General features: G+C 31.5%; 2 protein-coding genes and 1 pseudogene across 2 annotated transcripts; 1 reads left to right on the top strand and 2 right to left on the bottom strand.

Annotated features, from left to right (window-relative positions):
* The first annotated feature begins 452 nt into the window (after positions 1-452).
* Positions 453-2,734, top strand: LOC125863012 (glutathione S-transferase-like). Its single transcript, XM_049543148.1, has 3 exons — positions 453-662; positions 804-852; positions 2,037-2,734. The coding sequence occupies exons 1-3, from the start codon at positions 510-512 to the stop codon at positions 2,489-2,491; spliced, it is 657 nt and encodes a 218-aa protein (XP_049399105.1). The 5' UTR covers positions 453-509; the 3' UTR covers positions 2,492-2,734.
* A 128-nt stretch (positions 2,735-2,862) lies between these two features.
* On the bottom strand, positions 2,863-6,016 carry LOC125863013 (high mobility group B protein 9-like; annotated as a pseudogene).
* Positions 6,017-8,650: 2,634 nt separating this feature from the next.
* LOC125862617 (high mobility group B protein 9-like) lies at positions 8,651-13,648 on the bottom strand. The gene is made up of 5 exons (XM_049542733.1): positions 13,265-13,648; positions 11,226-11,304; positions 10,935-11,100; positions 9,463-9,842; positions 8,651-8,934 (listed from the first exon to the last, which is right to left on the bottom strand). The coding sequence occupies exons 1-5, from the start codon at positions 13,414-13,416 to the stop codon at positions 8,839-8,841; spliced, it is 873 nt and encodes a 290-aa protein (XP_049398690.1). The 5' UTR covers positions 13,417-13,648; the 3' UTR covers positions 8,651-8,838.
* Positions 13,649-15,042: the final 1,394 nt, after the last annotated feature.

Here is a 15,042-nt window from a genome sequence, read left to right as displayed (position 1 = left end):
TATTGATCCTCGATTGATTCAAATTCACACAGAGTTCATTTAAAAGGAAATCTTCTTTCTTTGCCAAAATATGTCACTATTAGAAACAAAAGTTTTTACTAATTCAATCAAAATATCTATAATCATGAGGTTAGTTTAATCTCCCTTTTAGACATCGAAAGAATTGAAATAATACTAATTCAATAAAAAATATTTATGATTATGAGGTTAGTTGAATAATCTCCCTTTTAGACATCGAAAGAATTGAAATGATACAGGGAATATTAGCATTAAAAAAAGTTAGTTGAATATTTAAATCATTTTAATAATTTTGCCTACCACACCTATCCAGTATCCACTAATAACACTTTTTTAAAAATAAATAAATAAAATAATTAAAATTGGTGGACCCACTTACCTAATTGGTGAAGAAAAGGATAATGTGTAATATGCTCAATAAAAGATTATAAAGAGCAAATATAAACTCCACAAAGAAAGGAACTACACTAGTTTACTTTCTTGATTTTCCGATGGCTACTCCGGTGAAAGTGTACGGACCAACTTTATCAACAGCAGTGTCAAGAGTTCTAGCTTGTCTTCTTGAAAAAAATGTCCAGTTTCAGCTCATCCCAGTTAACATGGCAAAAGGGGAACACAAAAAACCTGACTATCTCAAAATTCAGGCAAGTTTTTTTTTCCGGAGATCTTTGTAGCTCAGTTGATTGACTCTTTATTTGCAAGTGTTCGATTTTCCCTCCTACCCCCAAATTTAGAAAAAGGGGGCAAGTTTCTTTTACTGATTTCTATGTTCTCATTTTCATCAGCCTTTTGGTCAAGTTCCAGCTTATCAAGATGAGGACATCACTCTGTTTGGTAATTACACTTTTTGTCCTCTTTATCTTGCAGCAGATAGCTCTAGAAGTATTGGGTCAGTCTAAAGATTGGATTTTTAAACTGCATTTGCTAAGAATAGCTGATGTTTATAGTGGTGCACAATTTGGGATCTTGTTGTTTAATGCAATTTAGCTTACTGATGACATGACCCTAGATATGAAGGCTTGAAGGTAGTCGAGCGTTGTCGTACTTTTCTGTGGGAGAGGCAGAGGCCTAGTCTCATCTTCCCCATTATCTGGCCCTGGAAGTAATGGGCCAGTCTGAAGACTGGATCTTTAAACTGCATTTTCTAAGAATAGATGATGTTTATACTTTATAGTAGTGCACAATTAGGGATCTTGTTTTTTTAACGCAATTCAGCTTACTGAAGACATGACCCTAGATAGGAAGGTTTGAAGGTTGAGGATTAAGGTAGTTAGTAAGCCGAGTGTTGTCGTACTTTCATGTGGGAGAGGCAGGGGGCTAGTCTCCTCTTCTTTGTATCTGGTAGTAATTTTTAGTATTTGCATAGTATCTTATTCTTCAATTCTTGTTAAATACTTGTTGCTACGTTTGCTTTGTTTCTCTTGTCATTTTGTTGTCGTTATTTTCCTTTCAATTCTGCTTTGATTACGCTTCCTCTGAACTAGGGTTTATCAGAAACAACCTCTTTACCTCCCAGATAACTAGTATGTAAATTGGGTCTTACAGTATTGTTCATGATGCTTATACTAGTATGCAATTTGGGTTGTACATTGTTGTTAATGAGGCTTATATTAGTATGGAAATTAGGCTTATCTTACTGTTCATGATGCTTATACTAGATTACTAGTAAGGCTCACACTGTAACTTATGATGTGACGTTGTTGATGATGCCTATACTAGTCAGTGACACCTAGAAAATAACGGGTCATCAACATATAGTTTATATAAATGAAACTAAAATTTGGACCTAGCTAAACAATGTGATTTTCCAGTGGCTCCGCCACTGATACTAGTGTGGAATTTGGGCCCTATGCTGTTACTTATTATGCGATGTTCTTGTTGATGATGCATATACGTCTAGTATGTGTTCATGATGCCCATACTAATATGGAATTTGCGTCTTACACTGTTTCATAATGCTTATACTAACTAAAATTTGGGTTTACATTGTTGTCTGTCTGTGCTTTTGGTAAATCCAGAATCCAGATCTATAAATAGGTACATATGTGACAAATACGGAAGTCAAGGTAACAAGGGATTATATGGAACAAACCCGTTAGAGAAAGCGTCTATAGATCAATGGATAGAGGCAGAAGGACAAAGCTTCAATCCACCAAGTTCAGTTCTCGTATTCCAGCTGGCTTTTGCACCGCGAATGAAGATCAAACAAGATGAGAACTTGATCAGACAGAATGAAGAGAAGCTGCTTGATGTGTATGAAAAGAGGCTCGGAGATAGTCAGTACTTGGCTGGAGATGAGTTCACATTGGCCGATCTCTCTCACCTTCCAAACATTCAATACTTGGTGAACGGAACAGACAGAGCAGAGCTCTTCACTTCAAGAGAGAACGTGGGAAGGTGGTGGGGTGACATATCCAACCGAGAGTCATGGAAGAAGGTAGTTGAAATGCAGACCTCACCCCCTCCTTCCTAGGACTTGTTGAAATCGTTTTTTGTATCGTTGTGTTGTTTGTGACATTGCAGTTTTCTTTTCCCCAGACCCCACTCGTGGGATTACAATGGGTATGTTGTCGTCGTAGACTAGCTACACCCTCACCTACGGGTTGAATAAAGACAGTTTCCCAACAATACATAAAGGTGATTATCCAGGAAACTGTGTAATGAACATCCACAATATGATGTATTTATAACACAGACCATCTTATAAGCATGAGAATCGATCTACGAAAACAATAGTTTGAGAAACAACACTTATAGAAATAGTTTGCGACTATCTTACATAAGCTATAACAATGTTTTGATCCACAGACAGAGCTGCAGTTTTGGAACTACATTACAATGCAAAATGAACTATATCTCTGCTCCTTCTCTTCTCCCAGTCAGTCCCCTTCAGTTGCAAGACGATGCAGTCGTCATTATTTCGTTATACTCCTTCCATTCCTTCTGGTGCCTTTCCTTGTCTTTCTTTGCATAGTTTTTATAGACCTGTATGTATACACTAACAATCAATATCGAACTCTCTCAATACAACAACAACATACACAGTGTAATCTCATAAGTAGGGTCTGGGAAGGATAGAGTGTACGCAGACCTTTAGCCCCTATCATGGGAGGTAGAGGTTGTTTTCCGATAGACCCTCAGCTCAATGTCCCTATATAATCTTTTTTTGTTGTTGTAATGCTCAAGTTTGAGTATCCCAAGGAAGTTGAGCTGACTATATGATTCTTCACTATCGCTCATTTAAAGCTCATGGTCCAATATTAAGTGAATTAGTTTATCATTCTTAATTTATGATGAATCCTCACAATACAAAATACAGAACGATTGGATTTGAGTGTATTTACCATTTTTTCTTCAGGAGGAAGATCGTTCCAAGATTTTGCAATCATCTTTGTGAGTTCCCAACGTTTCCTTGTTGGATGAAGAGATTTGAGGATGGCCTTCTTTTTCAGCATAGAAGAAGTTGTAGTCATTCCATCTAGGTTTCGGGAGATTAAGGTCTTTCTCCATCCTCCGTCCAAAATAGTGGTGAGGTTGTAGATTGTCAAGTACAATCGCGTTGCAAGATGAGGCTTGTTCTTTTGGATGGTAGATTACTCCATTGCAAAGTTCAGATCCCACTTTGACACACACCAAATATCCAGAGTCAATTTTGCCATAAATTGTCCCTTCTACTTGGAGACCCTTTGATTCTAAATAAACAAAAGAATTTAGAACAAACAATGTAAGCAACCTTTGAATAACGTAAAAAGAACAGTCAGGTGCACGAATCATTGAGATGTGATGCATGCAACTTATTCTAAAATAAATATCATGAAGAATCAAATGGCAATGTACAAACTTTTAAAAGTAAAATTGGATTATATTTGGTCTCCAAAACTATCTACTCCCATGAAGTTTGAAATACAAGGAGTAAAACTTTGTAATTATAAATTACATAAAATTATTCGTCATTTTCAAAATAAAAATCTTTATAAAGTCAAAATCCTTGAACTAGTTATAAATACTTATAAAGTGTAATAAATTTTCAGACACATATATTGCATGTGTGTCCATCAAATAATACAAATTATATAAATTGATTGGCTGGTTAATGAGTTACATTTTGATATTATTAGATGCAAACATGTCCAAAAAAATGAAAATAATTTTAAAATTGTGAATACCGAATAAGATCATTTTTCGTTGACAAAATATGTTTTGACAATCTATATAAACTAAAATAGATTTAAGAACCTCATAATTCTTTTGCAAAATGCATTCTACATTCATATTATTATGCAATATATTTTAGCTAGAATAATTCAGAGTATATTATAATTTCAAAAGAAAAATGAGAATTTGACCTACCATTTTCCTCATCATTGTTGCTGGAAGAGTGAAAAGCCTCAAAAAAAAAAAAAATCAATCAGAAAAATAGAAATTAAAAAAAAAATAGTGAATATCAAGTAGGGAAAAAATTAAATGAAAGTGCACCTTATAGCACAAAAGAATTAACACATTTGATTTTTTTGCAAACCATAAAAAAAGGTAAAGTAATATGTTAAACGAAATATATAAATTAAAAGGATTTATGAACATCATAATTCTTTTGAATCACATTTACAAATTTAAAGTATTCAGTATTCAAATTTATAAACATTCATATTATGCAACATAATTTAGTGAGAAAAATTCATATAATAATATTTTGAAAAGAAAAAAGGTGCAAATGAAAATTGGCCTACTATTTTCCTCATCATTGCTGCCAGAAGAGTGAAGAGCTTCAAAAAAACAATAAAAAAGATAATTAATTTTTTTATCAATATATAAAAGGAAGAAAAATCCTACTATTATATAGTATTTTAATAGATGTGTCAAAAATTAAGTAATGAGTGATCTTTTTCAGGGCCAAGCACATGTTTATATATATAATATATATATATATATGAGTGGCGATGAGATTCGATCTCGAAACTATTGTCTACTCTGATACCATATTAGAGTGTGTGACCATCTCATATAAAAGTTTAACATGTTAGAATGAGTACACTTTTATTAGTTAATTATATTCTCAACACGCTCTCTCATGTACAAGTCTGATTCTTTTTCATGGACCAAGTATTAACACAAGTATTTAAAAATAAAATATCTCGAAATCATGAAAGATGAAAAAGAGGAGACTCAGAAAAAGCAAGATGAAAATTAAATATACCTCTAACCTAGTAATAACACATAAATGTTATAATAGTTTTTTTAATTAATTGTGGACGAGAATAGAAAAAAGAGGAGACTCAGAAAAAGCAAGATGAAAATTAAATATATCTCTAACCTAGTAATAACACATAATGTTATAAAATATTGGAATAAATAGAAAAAATCAAGTCTAATAGTAAATATCAAAATTCATTTTGATAGACATGAAATAATTAGAGTCAAATTTGGCATCAAATGTCCCTTCTACTTGGAAACACAATGATCCTAAATACACAGAGTATTCAAACAACCATGGAATAATGTAAAAAGAATAGTCAGGTACACAAAGTATTTCATATTCACTCGAGGTTGGATGGGTCACACCTTAAAGAAGTGTATATGCTTGGGACTTATTCTAACAAGTATCAGTAGCGAATTCCATGGCTAGAACTGTCATTTATAGGTCACACATCATACAGAGAGAAATTTCATTATTTTCGGAACCATTTTAAATCATTTTCAACACTAACTAAGCACCATTTAAGACCATTTTCAGCACCATTTCAACACAATTTTAGCATCATCTAAGCACAAGAGTATGACACAATGATTTAAAGTGAAATATCTCGAAGTCATGATTAATGATACATGGAAAAAAGTAGTTGTCTAGTTTAGAGACTCGAAAAGATCGAGGCTAAAATTGAATATTTCTCTAGCCTAGTAATAAAATATAAATGTTATCACATATTGAAATAAATAGAAATAAATCAAGCCTAGTAGGAAATATCAAAATCCATAAAACCATACTTGATTGGGAAGACATTATTGTTGAGAAGAGCGGCCGCTGTCAACGATGAAATTGTATAGAGAATATGAGGTAACCCTAATGAGTGAAGAAAAAATCAATTTATAGAGGTTAAAAATTAATTTGGTACGTTCATCATATAATCGATGTACGAACGCGATATTATGTATAATATACTAGTTATGAAATTTATATTAATTGAGCCACAAATAAAATAAAATAAATTGTCATGGCATGATCATCAAAATTCAAAAATATAAATGGCTCAATTTTGAACTATATGTCCATAAACACACTTTACGCCCCAAATAATGACAAGTTATCTTCTCTTTTTCCTTTTCATTTCAGATTTCGAGTTCAAATTTTAAATTTTTTAGGTAAAGAATGATGTTTGGATTTGATTGGCTCATCTCCTTCGTCCACCAATAGTTGCATTGAGCGAAAACTACCATTATTTTCACTACTCAATCTACCTAGAGAATGTGAAGTATAAAAAGTGTGTGAAAAATCTATTGATCAAATTGTATACAATGAATATTTTGTGTTTATTGTATAAAAATGTATATAAATGTATATATAATGTATAATATGAGTATAAAGTGTATATGAAATGTCTACTAATAAATAGTGTGTTTATGAAATGTATAATAAATGTATATATAATGTATAACATACATTCCCAGCAGGTGCATTTCACAAAATAAAAATAATCATAACAAAAAAAAAATACATTTGGTCTATCATCAATTGAAATTTTAGGGCTAGCTTCATGTCAAATGTTTTGGCCTAGAGGTCATTTGTGTACTTGGTCCAAAAACAAAATAAGTTTTAAATTCTCCCACTTGGCTCAATGACCAAATAATATTAGTATAATGACATAAATATTAGTTGTGCATACAATAAATCTCCTCTATAATGTACATCATGCATATCACAATTTGAAAAATCAATATACATAATGTTTGTGATACATACTCCCTCCCATATACCATTACATTAGCAATGATATCTCATTGAGACGTATCCTGTAATATCTCAAAATAAAAGTGTGTACACCATTATGAGAAACAAAAAGAATCATTAATATATATCTAAAACACATAATTGAGCTCAGAGTATCAAAACATCATAAATGTATCATTCATGAATACAATCAAGACGCATTCTTTGAACATGTTCTTTAAATGTCTTTGGTTGTTAACCCTCCCAAGTGAAACTCTTTGTTTATGAGCTTCTTCTTTGATGGTAAATTACTTTAATTCCATACATTTAACACATTTGGTAAACTTATCATTCTTGGAAAAGAATATTATTTTAGTATTGTCAGAATAAATTTTTAATGGCTTGGTAATGGTGTCGACAATCCTTGGTCCTGAAATAAAGTTTCGCAATCATAATGCATGAATCATGGCTTAAAAACATGCCACAAATTCTGCTTTCATTATGGATGTAGCAATGACAAATTGTTTAGCATTATTTCATGTCACTGTTCCTTCAACTAATAGGAACATTAACCAAACGGAAATTTTCTAGTGGCAACATATCCAGCATAATCCGAATTCGAGTATCTAATAACTTCCAAGTGGTTGGACCTCCTATAGAAGAGCATCTAATCCTATGTTCTTTTCAAGGACCTCAAGACTTTCATTACGGCTCTCTAGTGGTCAATTTCAAGATTACTCTGATATATCTCCTAGCATTTTAAGCACAAAATTAATATTCGATTTTGTGCAAGTTTGAACATACATCGAACTTCCAACAATAGAAGAGTAAGGAATTGACTTCAATTATTTCTTTCTACATCATTTTTCGGATATTGCATGAGACAAAATTTATCCCCCTTTTTAAATAAGAACAATTCTTGTTGAACTAATTTCCTGTCAAGTCTTTCTAGAACTGTTTCCATGTAGCTTTTTAAGATAGTCCTAATAATCCATATGAGCTATCACAAAATATTTGTATCCCTATATCTTTTCTTTCAAAATTCATAGAGAAGTCTTTCATCTCACACAATATGCCTAATGCATTAGCATAACCATAAAAGTTCATCAACATACAAGACTAAAAATATAAACTTTCTCCCACTCATCTTTTGGTTTATACATCGATCAACCGTAATCTCCTTAAGTCCAAAAAAATGTTATGCTATCATTAAATTTTTATACCATTATCGTGAGGATTGTTTAAGTTCATATATGAACTATTTTAGCTTATGCAGTAATATGCACCATTTGACCTTTTTCAATAATTTCAAAACCCTTTGGTTGGTCTATATAAGCTTCCTCCTCGAGGTCTTCATTAAAATTAATGCATGAATAATTGAACTCTACATAACTAATTTATACATTACTAATACCTACATAACTCTAACCAGCAATAAAGTGTCAAATTGTGGACTATGTTACATCAACTCCGCCAATGCTCGACCCTCCAATTACATCCTAATGACAAAAATAGATTAATTTTGCTAGACAATAGGGAGTTACCCTAAGAATTTCTCACCTCCAACCCTAAGATTGTAGGTTCAAGTCATCAAAGAAGCAAAAAAGGGCGAAAACTCCTAAGAAGTGTAAAAATTATAATTATTTTAGCTATGATTTGTAGAAGTACTATGGTGGAGTTTATCAAGTAATCACCAGTCTAAAGTTTGATAAGCAAGAAAGACCATCTTATAAGCATGAGAATTAGTTTAGGTAAACAAATGTTTTGAGAAATTAAACTACAGTTTTGGAAATAGTTTAAGACTATCTTACATAAGCTATAACAAAGTTTTGATCCACACAAGCATTTACATTGTTTATCTCATGCTCTTCTTCTTCTTTACCATTCATCAGTTACCTTTAGTAGCAAGATGATGTGGTCATCATGTTTTCTTTATACTCCTTCAGTTCCCTCTGGTACCTTTCCTTGTCCTTCACCCCATACTCTTGATAAACCTGTATAGTATACACTAACAATCAGTATCAAAATCTCTCAAGGTGTGTTTGGTACGAAGGAAAATATTTTCTTGAAAAGTATTTTTCAAAAAAAACGAGTTTCTTACCTATTTTCTTGTGTTCAATATGTAAACAAAAAAATTATTATAAAAGCATTTGTATATAATCTAAATAAATACTATAGGAGGTGCAATAGTCGGGATGAAGCCATGGGGGTGCGTGCAAATGTGGTGTGTTGGTGGAGGGGAGGGGGGGGGGGGGTAAGGGGATTGCAATCAATGTGGATGTCTTGTAGCACTTGTTTGCCCTACTTCCAGTAGAGAAGACATTTTTCTTATTTTTCCATACCGAATGCACACTTAATGTCCCTATATGAATATATTGCAAGTATGCTTCAATCACAAGAAAGTTTGGGCCACCTACATGAATCTTTATCTTCCATGTCACATCTAAAGCCCACATTCTCAATTTATGATGAATCTTCATAATACAGAATAGCATTATATGATCGAGTTTAAACATGCTTACCATTTTTTCTTCAGGAGGTAGATTGTTCCAAGACTCTCCAATCATCTTGGTGAACTCCCTCTCTCTATGTGGATGAATAGATTTGAGCATTGAATGCTTTTCAGCAAAGAAGAAGTTATACCCACTCCTATTAGGTTTTGGGCGATTAGGATCCCCGTTCCTCCTCCTCCTGTTCCTCCGTCCTGAATTGTTGAGAGGTGGTGAGTAGTAAGGCACAATCGCGTTGCAACTTTGTGCACCAAATTTGGAAGAAGATGATTGAGCTTGTTGGTTTGGATGGTAAAGTACACCATTGAGAACTTCACTACCCATTTTGAGGGACACAAAGTAGCCACAGTCAAATTTGGCATCAATTTTCCCTTCAGCTTGGAAGCATGAACCTAAATATACAAGAGAATTTCAAATAGACAATGTGAGCAACAAAAAAAATAGTCAGGTGCACAAAGCATTTTACATTCACGCACACAAGTTCAGATGATAAAATTGGTAACTATAACTTACTATTGTAGGTTAAAGTTCACTAACACTATTAAAAAAAATTACGTTATTAATGTGTATAACTTAAATCCTTTAGTAAAATATCCAAATTCTTGAACTAGTTAGTACTTATAAAGTGTAATTTAGTCAAATAACACTTTCGTGCGTCAAAATTTTAAAAAATTATATATTAGCACGTCTTTTAAATATATCTCAATACCATATCATATAACACGTGGCAAAAAGTAGATCCTCAATGAGAACAAAGAAACAAGAGGCTAAGATAGATCAAAGTGGAAATTAAATATGCCTAGTTTGGTTTTTAACACAAATGTATTCGCATATCAAAATAAAAAGAAAAAATAGTATAACCTAGCTAGTAGTAAAAGATCAAAATCCTTGAACTAGTTAGTATATATAAAGTGAAATTTAATCAAATTACACTTCGGTGCGTCAAAACTCAAGTTGTTATATATTGAAATGTCTTTTAAAAATATGTCGATACCATGTTATATGATCACATGTGGCATAAAGTAGCTACTCGATGAGAACAACAAAAGAGGAGACTCGGGAAGATCGATGTGAAAATAGAATATTTCTAGCCCAGTAATAACACACAAATATTATCGAATATTGAAATAAATAGAAAAAAAATCTAACCTAGTTGCAAAAGATAAATATCAAAATCCTTGAACTAGTCAGTACTTAATAAAATGCAATTTAAATAACATCTTTGTGCATCAAAACTTAAGCAGTTATATATTGTGACATGTCTTTTAAATATATCTCAACGCCATACAATACAATACGACACGTGACACAAACAACTCCTCCCGTTAGCTCGATAAAAAAGAGAAAGAATAGACTCGACAAAATCAAGGTGAAAATAGAATATTTCTAGCACAGTAATCGCACACAACTATTAGCGCATATCGAAACAAATAAAACATTGATTTAGAAAATAAAGTATATATATAATATGAAATTTTGCTAACCTGGAGATTTATCAAACATAGGAACTTCATGTTTGAAAAAGTAAACTTGTTCAAAGTGATGAAGCAAAGTGAAATAATGTTTCCTCAATGCATATGAAGCACTTGTTGTTGTTGGAGAAAACTTGAAAACTGAACTCACTTCTCTCCATTTCTTATCTGCCACTACCTAAATAACAAAATAATATTTGTATATCTTCTTATTAGTTTTCTTCAAAAAAAATAATAATTAATAACTATATCATAAAATCAAATAAATTACTATAATATGAAAAAAAGTAGAAAAAATTTAACCTTGTTAAAGCCACCCCTTTTAGTCACCTCAACATAGAGAACATGCAAATCAAGATCCTTCCCTCCAATCACAGGAACCCTTAATTAAACCAAATCAAACATTAAACAAACATTAATTTTATATATATATATATATATATAGTTTTAACTTATGATTGAATCAACAAATGAAGAAAAATAATTCCTCATGAATATACATCGCCCCTTGTCTCCACTCGTTAAGGGTGGAATTCGAGAGGATGGATTCATCTGAATATTCTTAAAATTAAAAGAATTATACCATAAAAAATCAATATTGTTTGTGTATGTTTTGTTTTATCCCTTTGATCTTTTTGTGTATTTATTTTTAATTTTAATTTTTTTAATGAAAATCTTAAAGATGTCTATAAGAGGAAATATGTAAGGGAAAAATTGAATCAAGAATGACAAAAGTAAAATTAAAGGGGTTTTATGTGACGCATTACTCGGGCGTAAATATCCCACCTCCTACTTTAAGAGTGTAGGTTCGAACTACAATTACGTGCACTTTGTGCCCAAAATAAAGTTAAAATTCTTGACACACTCCCACTGAATAGAGTTCACAATCTTCTCATGAGACGCTATTGGTGAATTCATCTAAATCTTTTTTGACGAAAAATTGTATATATTAAAAAAAAAATCCTCGTGAATATTGTCACCTTTTGTCTCCACTCGTTTCTAACGGAATTTGAGAGGATGGATTCATCTGAATCTTCTTCAAATAAAAAATCATACCATACAAAAAATCAAAATTATTTGTATATGTTTTTTTTAATCCCTATAATCTTTTTGTGTATTTTTTTTGAAAAAAAAAATTGACTAAAAATCCAAAAGGTGTCATAAGAGGAAAAATGCAAGGAAAAAAATTGAAAAAAGAACTACACAATAAAACTAAAGGATTTTTATGTAACGGATTGCTCACAGGTAGTAGCCATTCCACCTTTAACTTTAAGGTGGTAGATTCGAGCTACGTACTTACCATCTGAATTCGGAAGGATTCATCTGAATCTTCTTCAAATAAAAAATCATACCATATAAAAAATCAAATTATTTGTATATGTTTTATTTTATTCCTTTGATCTTTTTGTGTATTTATTTTTTCTTTTTTTTAAAAAAAAGTGAAGATCCAAAAAGTGTCTATAAGAGGAAAAATGTAAGGAAAAAAATTGAAAAAAGGACTACAAAAGTAAAATTAAAGGTTTTATATGTGAGAGATTACTCGGACATCAAACATTCCACTTTCAACTTTAAGATTGTTGGTTCGAGCTTTTTACGTGCACTTTGTGCCCAAAACAAAGTCAAAATTCTTGAGAAACTCCCTAAATAAAGTTGTGTCATTCAAAATCTTCTCATGAGAGTACATTGGTGGATTCATCTAAAATTTTCTCAACAAAAAATCATATGTATAAAAATATCAAAATTATTTATATGTGTTTCTTTACCCCTTTGATCCTTTTGTCTATTTATTTGTTACATTTTTAATTTTTTTTTAGTGAAAATCCAAACGTATATGTAAGAATGTATGGAAAAAAAATTAAAGAGAGAATAAACACAAAAGTAAAATTAAAGTTTACTTATGTGACGGCTTGTTCAAGCGGTAAGCATTCCACCTCTAACTTCAAAGGTTATAGGTTCGAACTACTTACGTACACTTTTTGCCCAAAAAAGAGTGAAAATTCTTAAAAGTCATGTCATTCACAATTTTCTTATGAGATGTCATTGGTGGATTCATCTAAATTTTCTTTGACGAAAAATTGAATATATAAAAAATCAAAATTATTTGTATATTTTTTTTTTACCCCTTTGATCCTTATGTCTATTTACTTGTGAATTTATAAATTTTCTTAGTGAAAATCCCAAAAATATCCATAACACCAAGAATGTAAGGAAAAAGAAACACAAAGGTAAAATTAAACTGATTGCTCGGGTGGTAAACATTCAACACCTCGATTTACCACGAAAGTAAAAAAAAAGGTGAGAACTCCGAGAGGTAAAAAGAAAAAAAGTTGGATCATTCTTACGAGTCCTTTGCGCCAACAACAGAGTGAAAATTCTTGAGACACTCCCTAAACAGAGTCGGATCATTCACAATCTTCTCATGAGATGCCATTGGTTGAGGATTCATCTCTCTTTTTACGGCATCGGGAGGAATTAAACCTGTCTGAGACATCATGATACCGCCGGAGACCGGTAAAAACTCGCCGGAAAATCAAGAAACCAGAAAAACAGAGCAATGGAGTTGGTAAAAAAATTTAGAACCAAAATGGAAAAGATGTAATGAATAAAAATGGGATAATTTGGGGTTATTTAAGAAGAAGAAAATTGAAAAAATCAAAGTTATTGAGACAAGTGTTGAAGCAGCGGTTATGTACAGAGAGTTTATAACTTTTGGCTTCTTCTTCATAGCAAAACAGAGGGAAAAAAAAAAAACTTTCAAAAGTTGTTGAATATCAGTGGGTGAAGGAAAACTCCATTAAATTTTCATAATAAGATAATTACCTAGGTTTTTTGAGTTTCATGAGTTATGGTGCAGTGGTGTAGTAGATTAGTAATGAGGTTGTTCCGTTCATAAGCGGAGTTTTTGGATTTAAGTTCTAGATATGAAGAGAAAATCTTGTTAGAAGTGTTACCCTCGAGTATATTTAGTTGATGTTTCAATATGGATACCTAATATAGAGTGAAAAAACAAAAACAAAAATATTTCATTCGTTTAAAAAAGAAGACCTACTTTTCGTTTTAGTTTATTTAAAAATGTATATATATGAAGCATTTTATTTCGTAATATTTTAATTTTAATTTTTCACATGACATGTTTAAGTTTGGTGCATTTAAAGATCGAAATTTAGCACCACAACATTTTAAAGAGCATTTTGGTACATTTAACATGATATAAATTTAGCACCGCAAGATCGAAATGTCTTTTTTGGGTATTTTTTTAAAGGGCATTTTGGTACATTTAACATAATTTAAATTTAGCACCACAAGATCGAAATGTCTTTTTTTGAGTATCTTTTTTAAATGGCATTTTGGTACATTTAGCATGATTTAAATTTAGCACCACAAGATCAAAATATCTTTTTTGAGTATTTCTTAAACTTCGTATCAAATCAAATAAAGTCATTCTGTTTTAAACGGAAGAAATACATCAATTATTAATTGTACTCTTTTTCTGAAATATCACCATTGTTCAAGCAGGAGAAACAAACAAATGATAGTTGAAGTGTGTTTTAATAAATGACATTTGGTGATAGTTCAGATAAAAAACGTACGTACAAGTTCAGATATAAAACTCGAAAATCTAGATATTTAAGTATGTTTAGTTTTGATCATTTAACTCTTTTCATTAATTAAAAGCTATGTATTGTCCAAAGTGTACTTGAAAGTGTCTGTACAATTCTCTCTAAGTCCAATGTGATGCTATGCTATATGCTATGTTAAAAGCATTAATAATAGGTTCTGATAAAATCTTTATGTACAATATAGGTGAATATATTCTGCAGGTTCTTTTTGGGTTGCTTACGTACCTATAAATAACTAAAGCATGCTTCAATTAATCCAATCACCTTCAATTGGTGGGGGGTTTTGCTTTTTTTAATTTGGGGTTCGATATTCGTAATAAAGTCGTATTGTATTAAATATAGATTAGCTAGCATTGTAAAGTTTTCATATTGAGAGTTGAATATTGCTCGCTAATAAAGATCTTCTTTTCTATGCGCTTGACTCGAGTGTGAACACTAGACGTTTAAACATGAATGAAAGAATATGTATCACTCTGTCATAACTGTTGGTCAATAAACAG

Source organism: Solanum stenotomum, chromosome 4, assembly GCF_019186545.1.
Source record: "Solanum stenotomum isolate F172 chromosome 4, ASM1918654v1, whole genome shotgun sequence".
NCBI classification, from domain to species: domain Eukaryota; kingdom Viridiplantae; phylum Streptophyta; class Magnoliopsida; order Solanales; family Solanaceae; genus Solanum; species Solanum stenotomum.
This window is presented reverse-complemented; position numbering and strand designations above follow the sequence as displayed.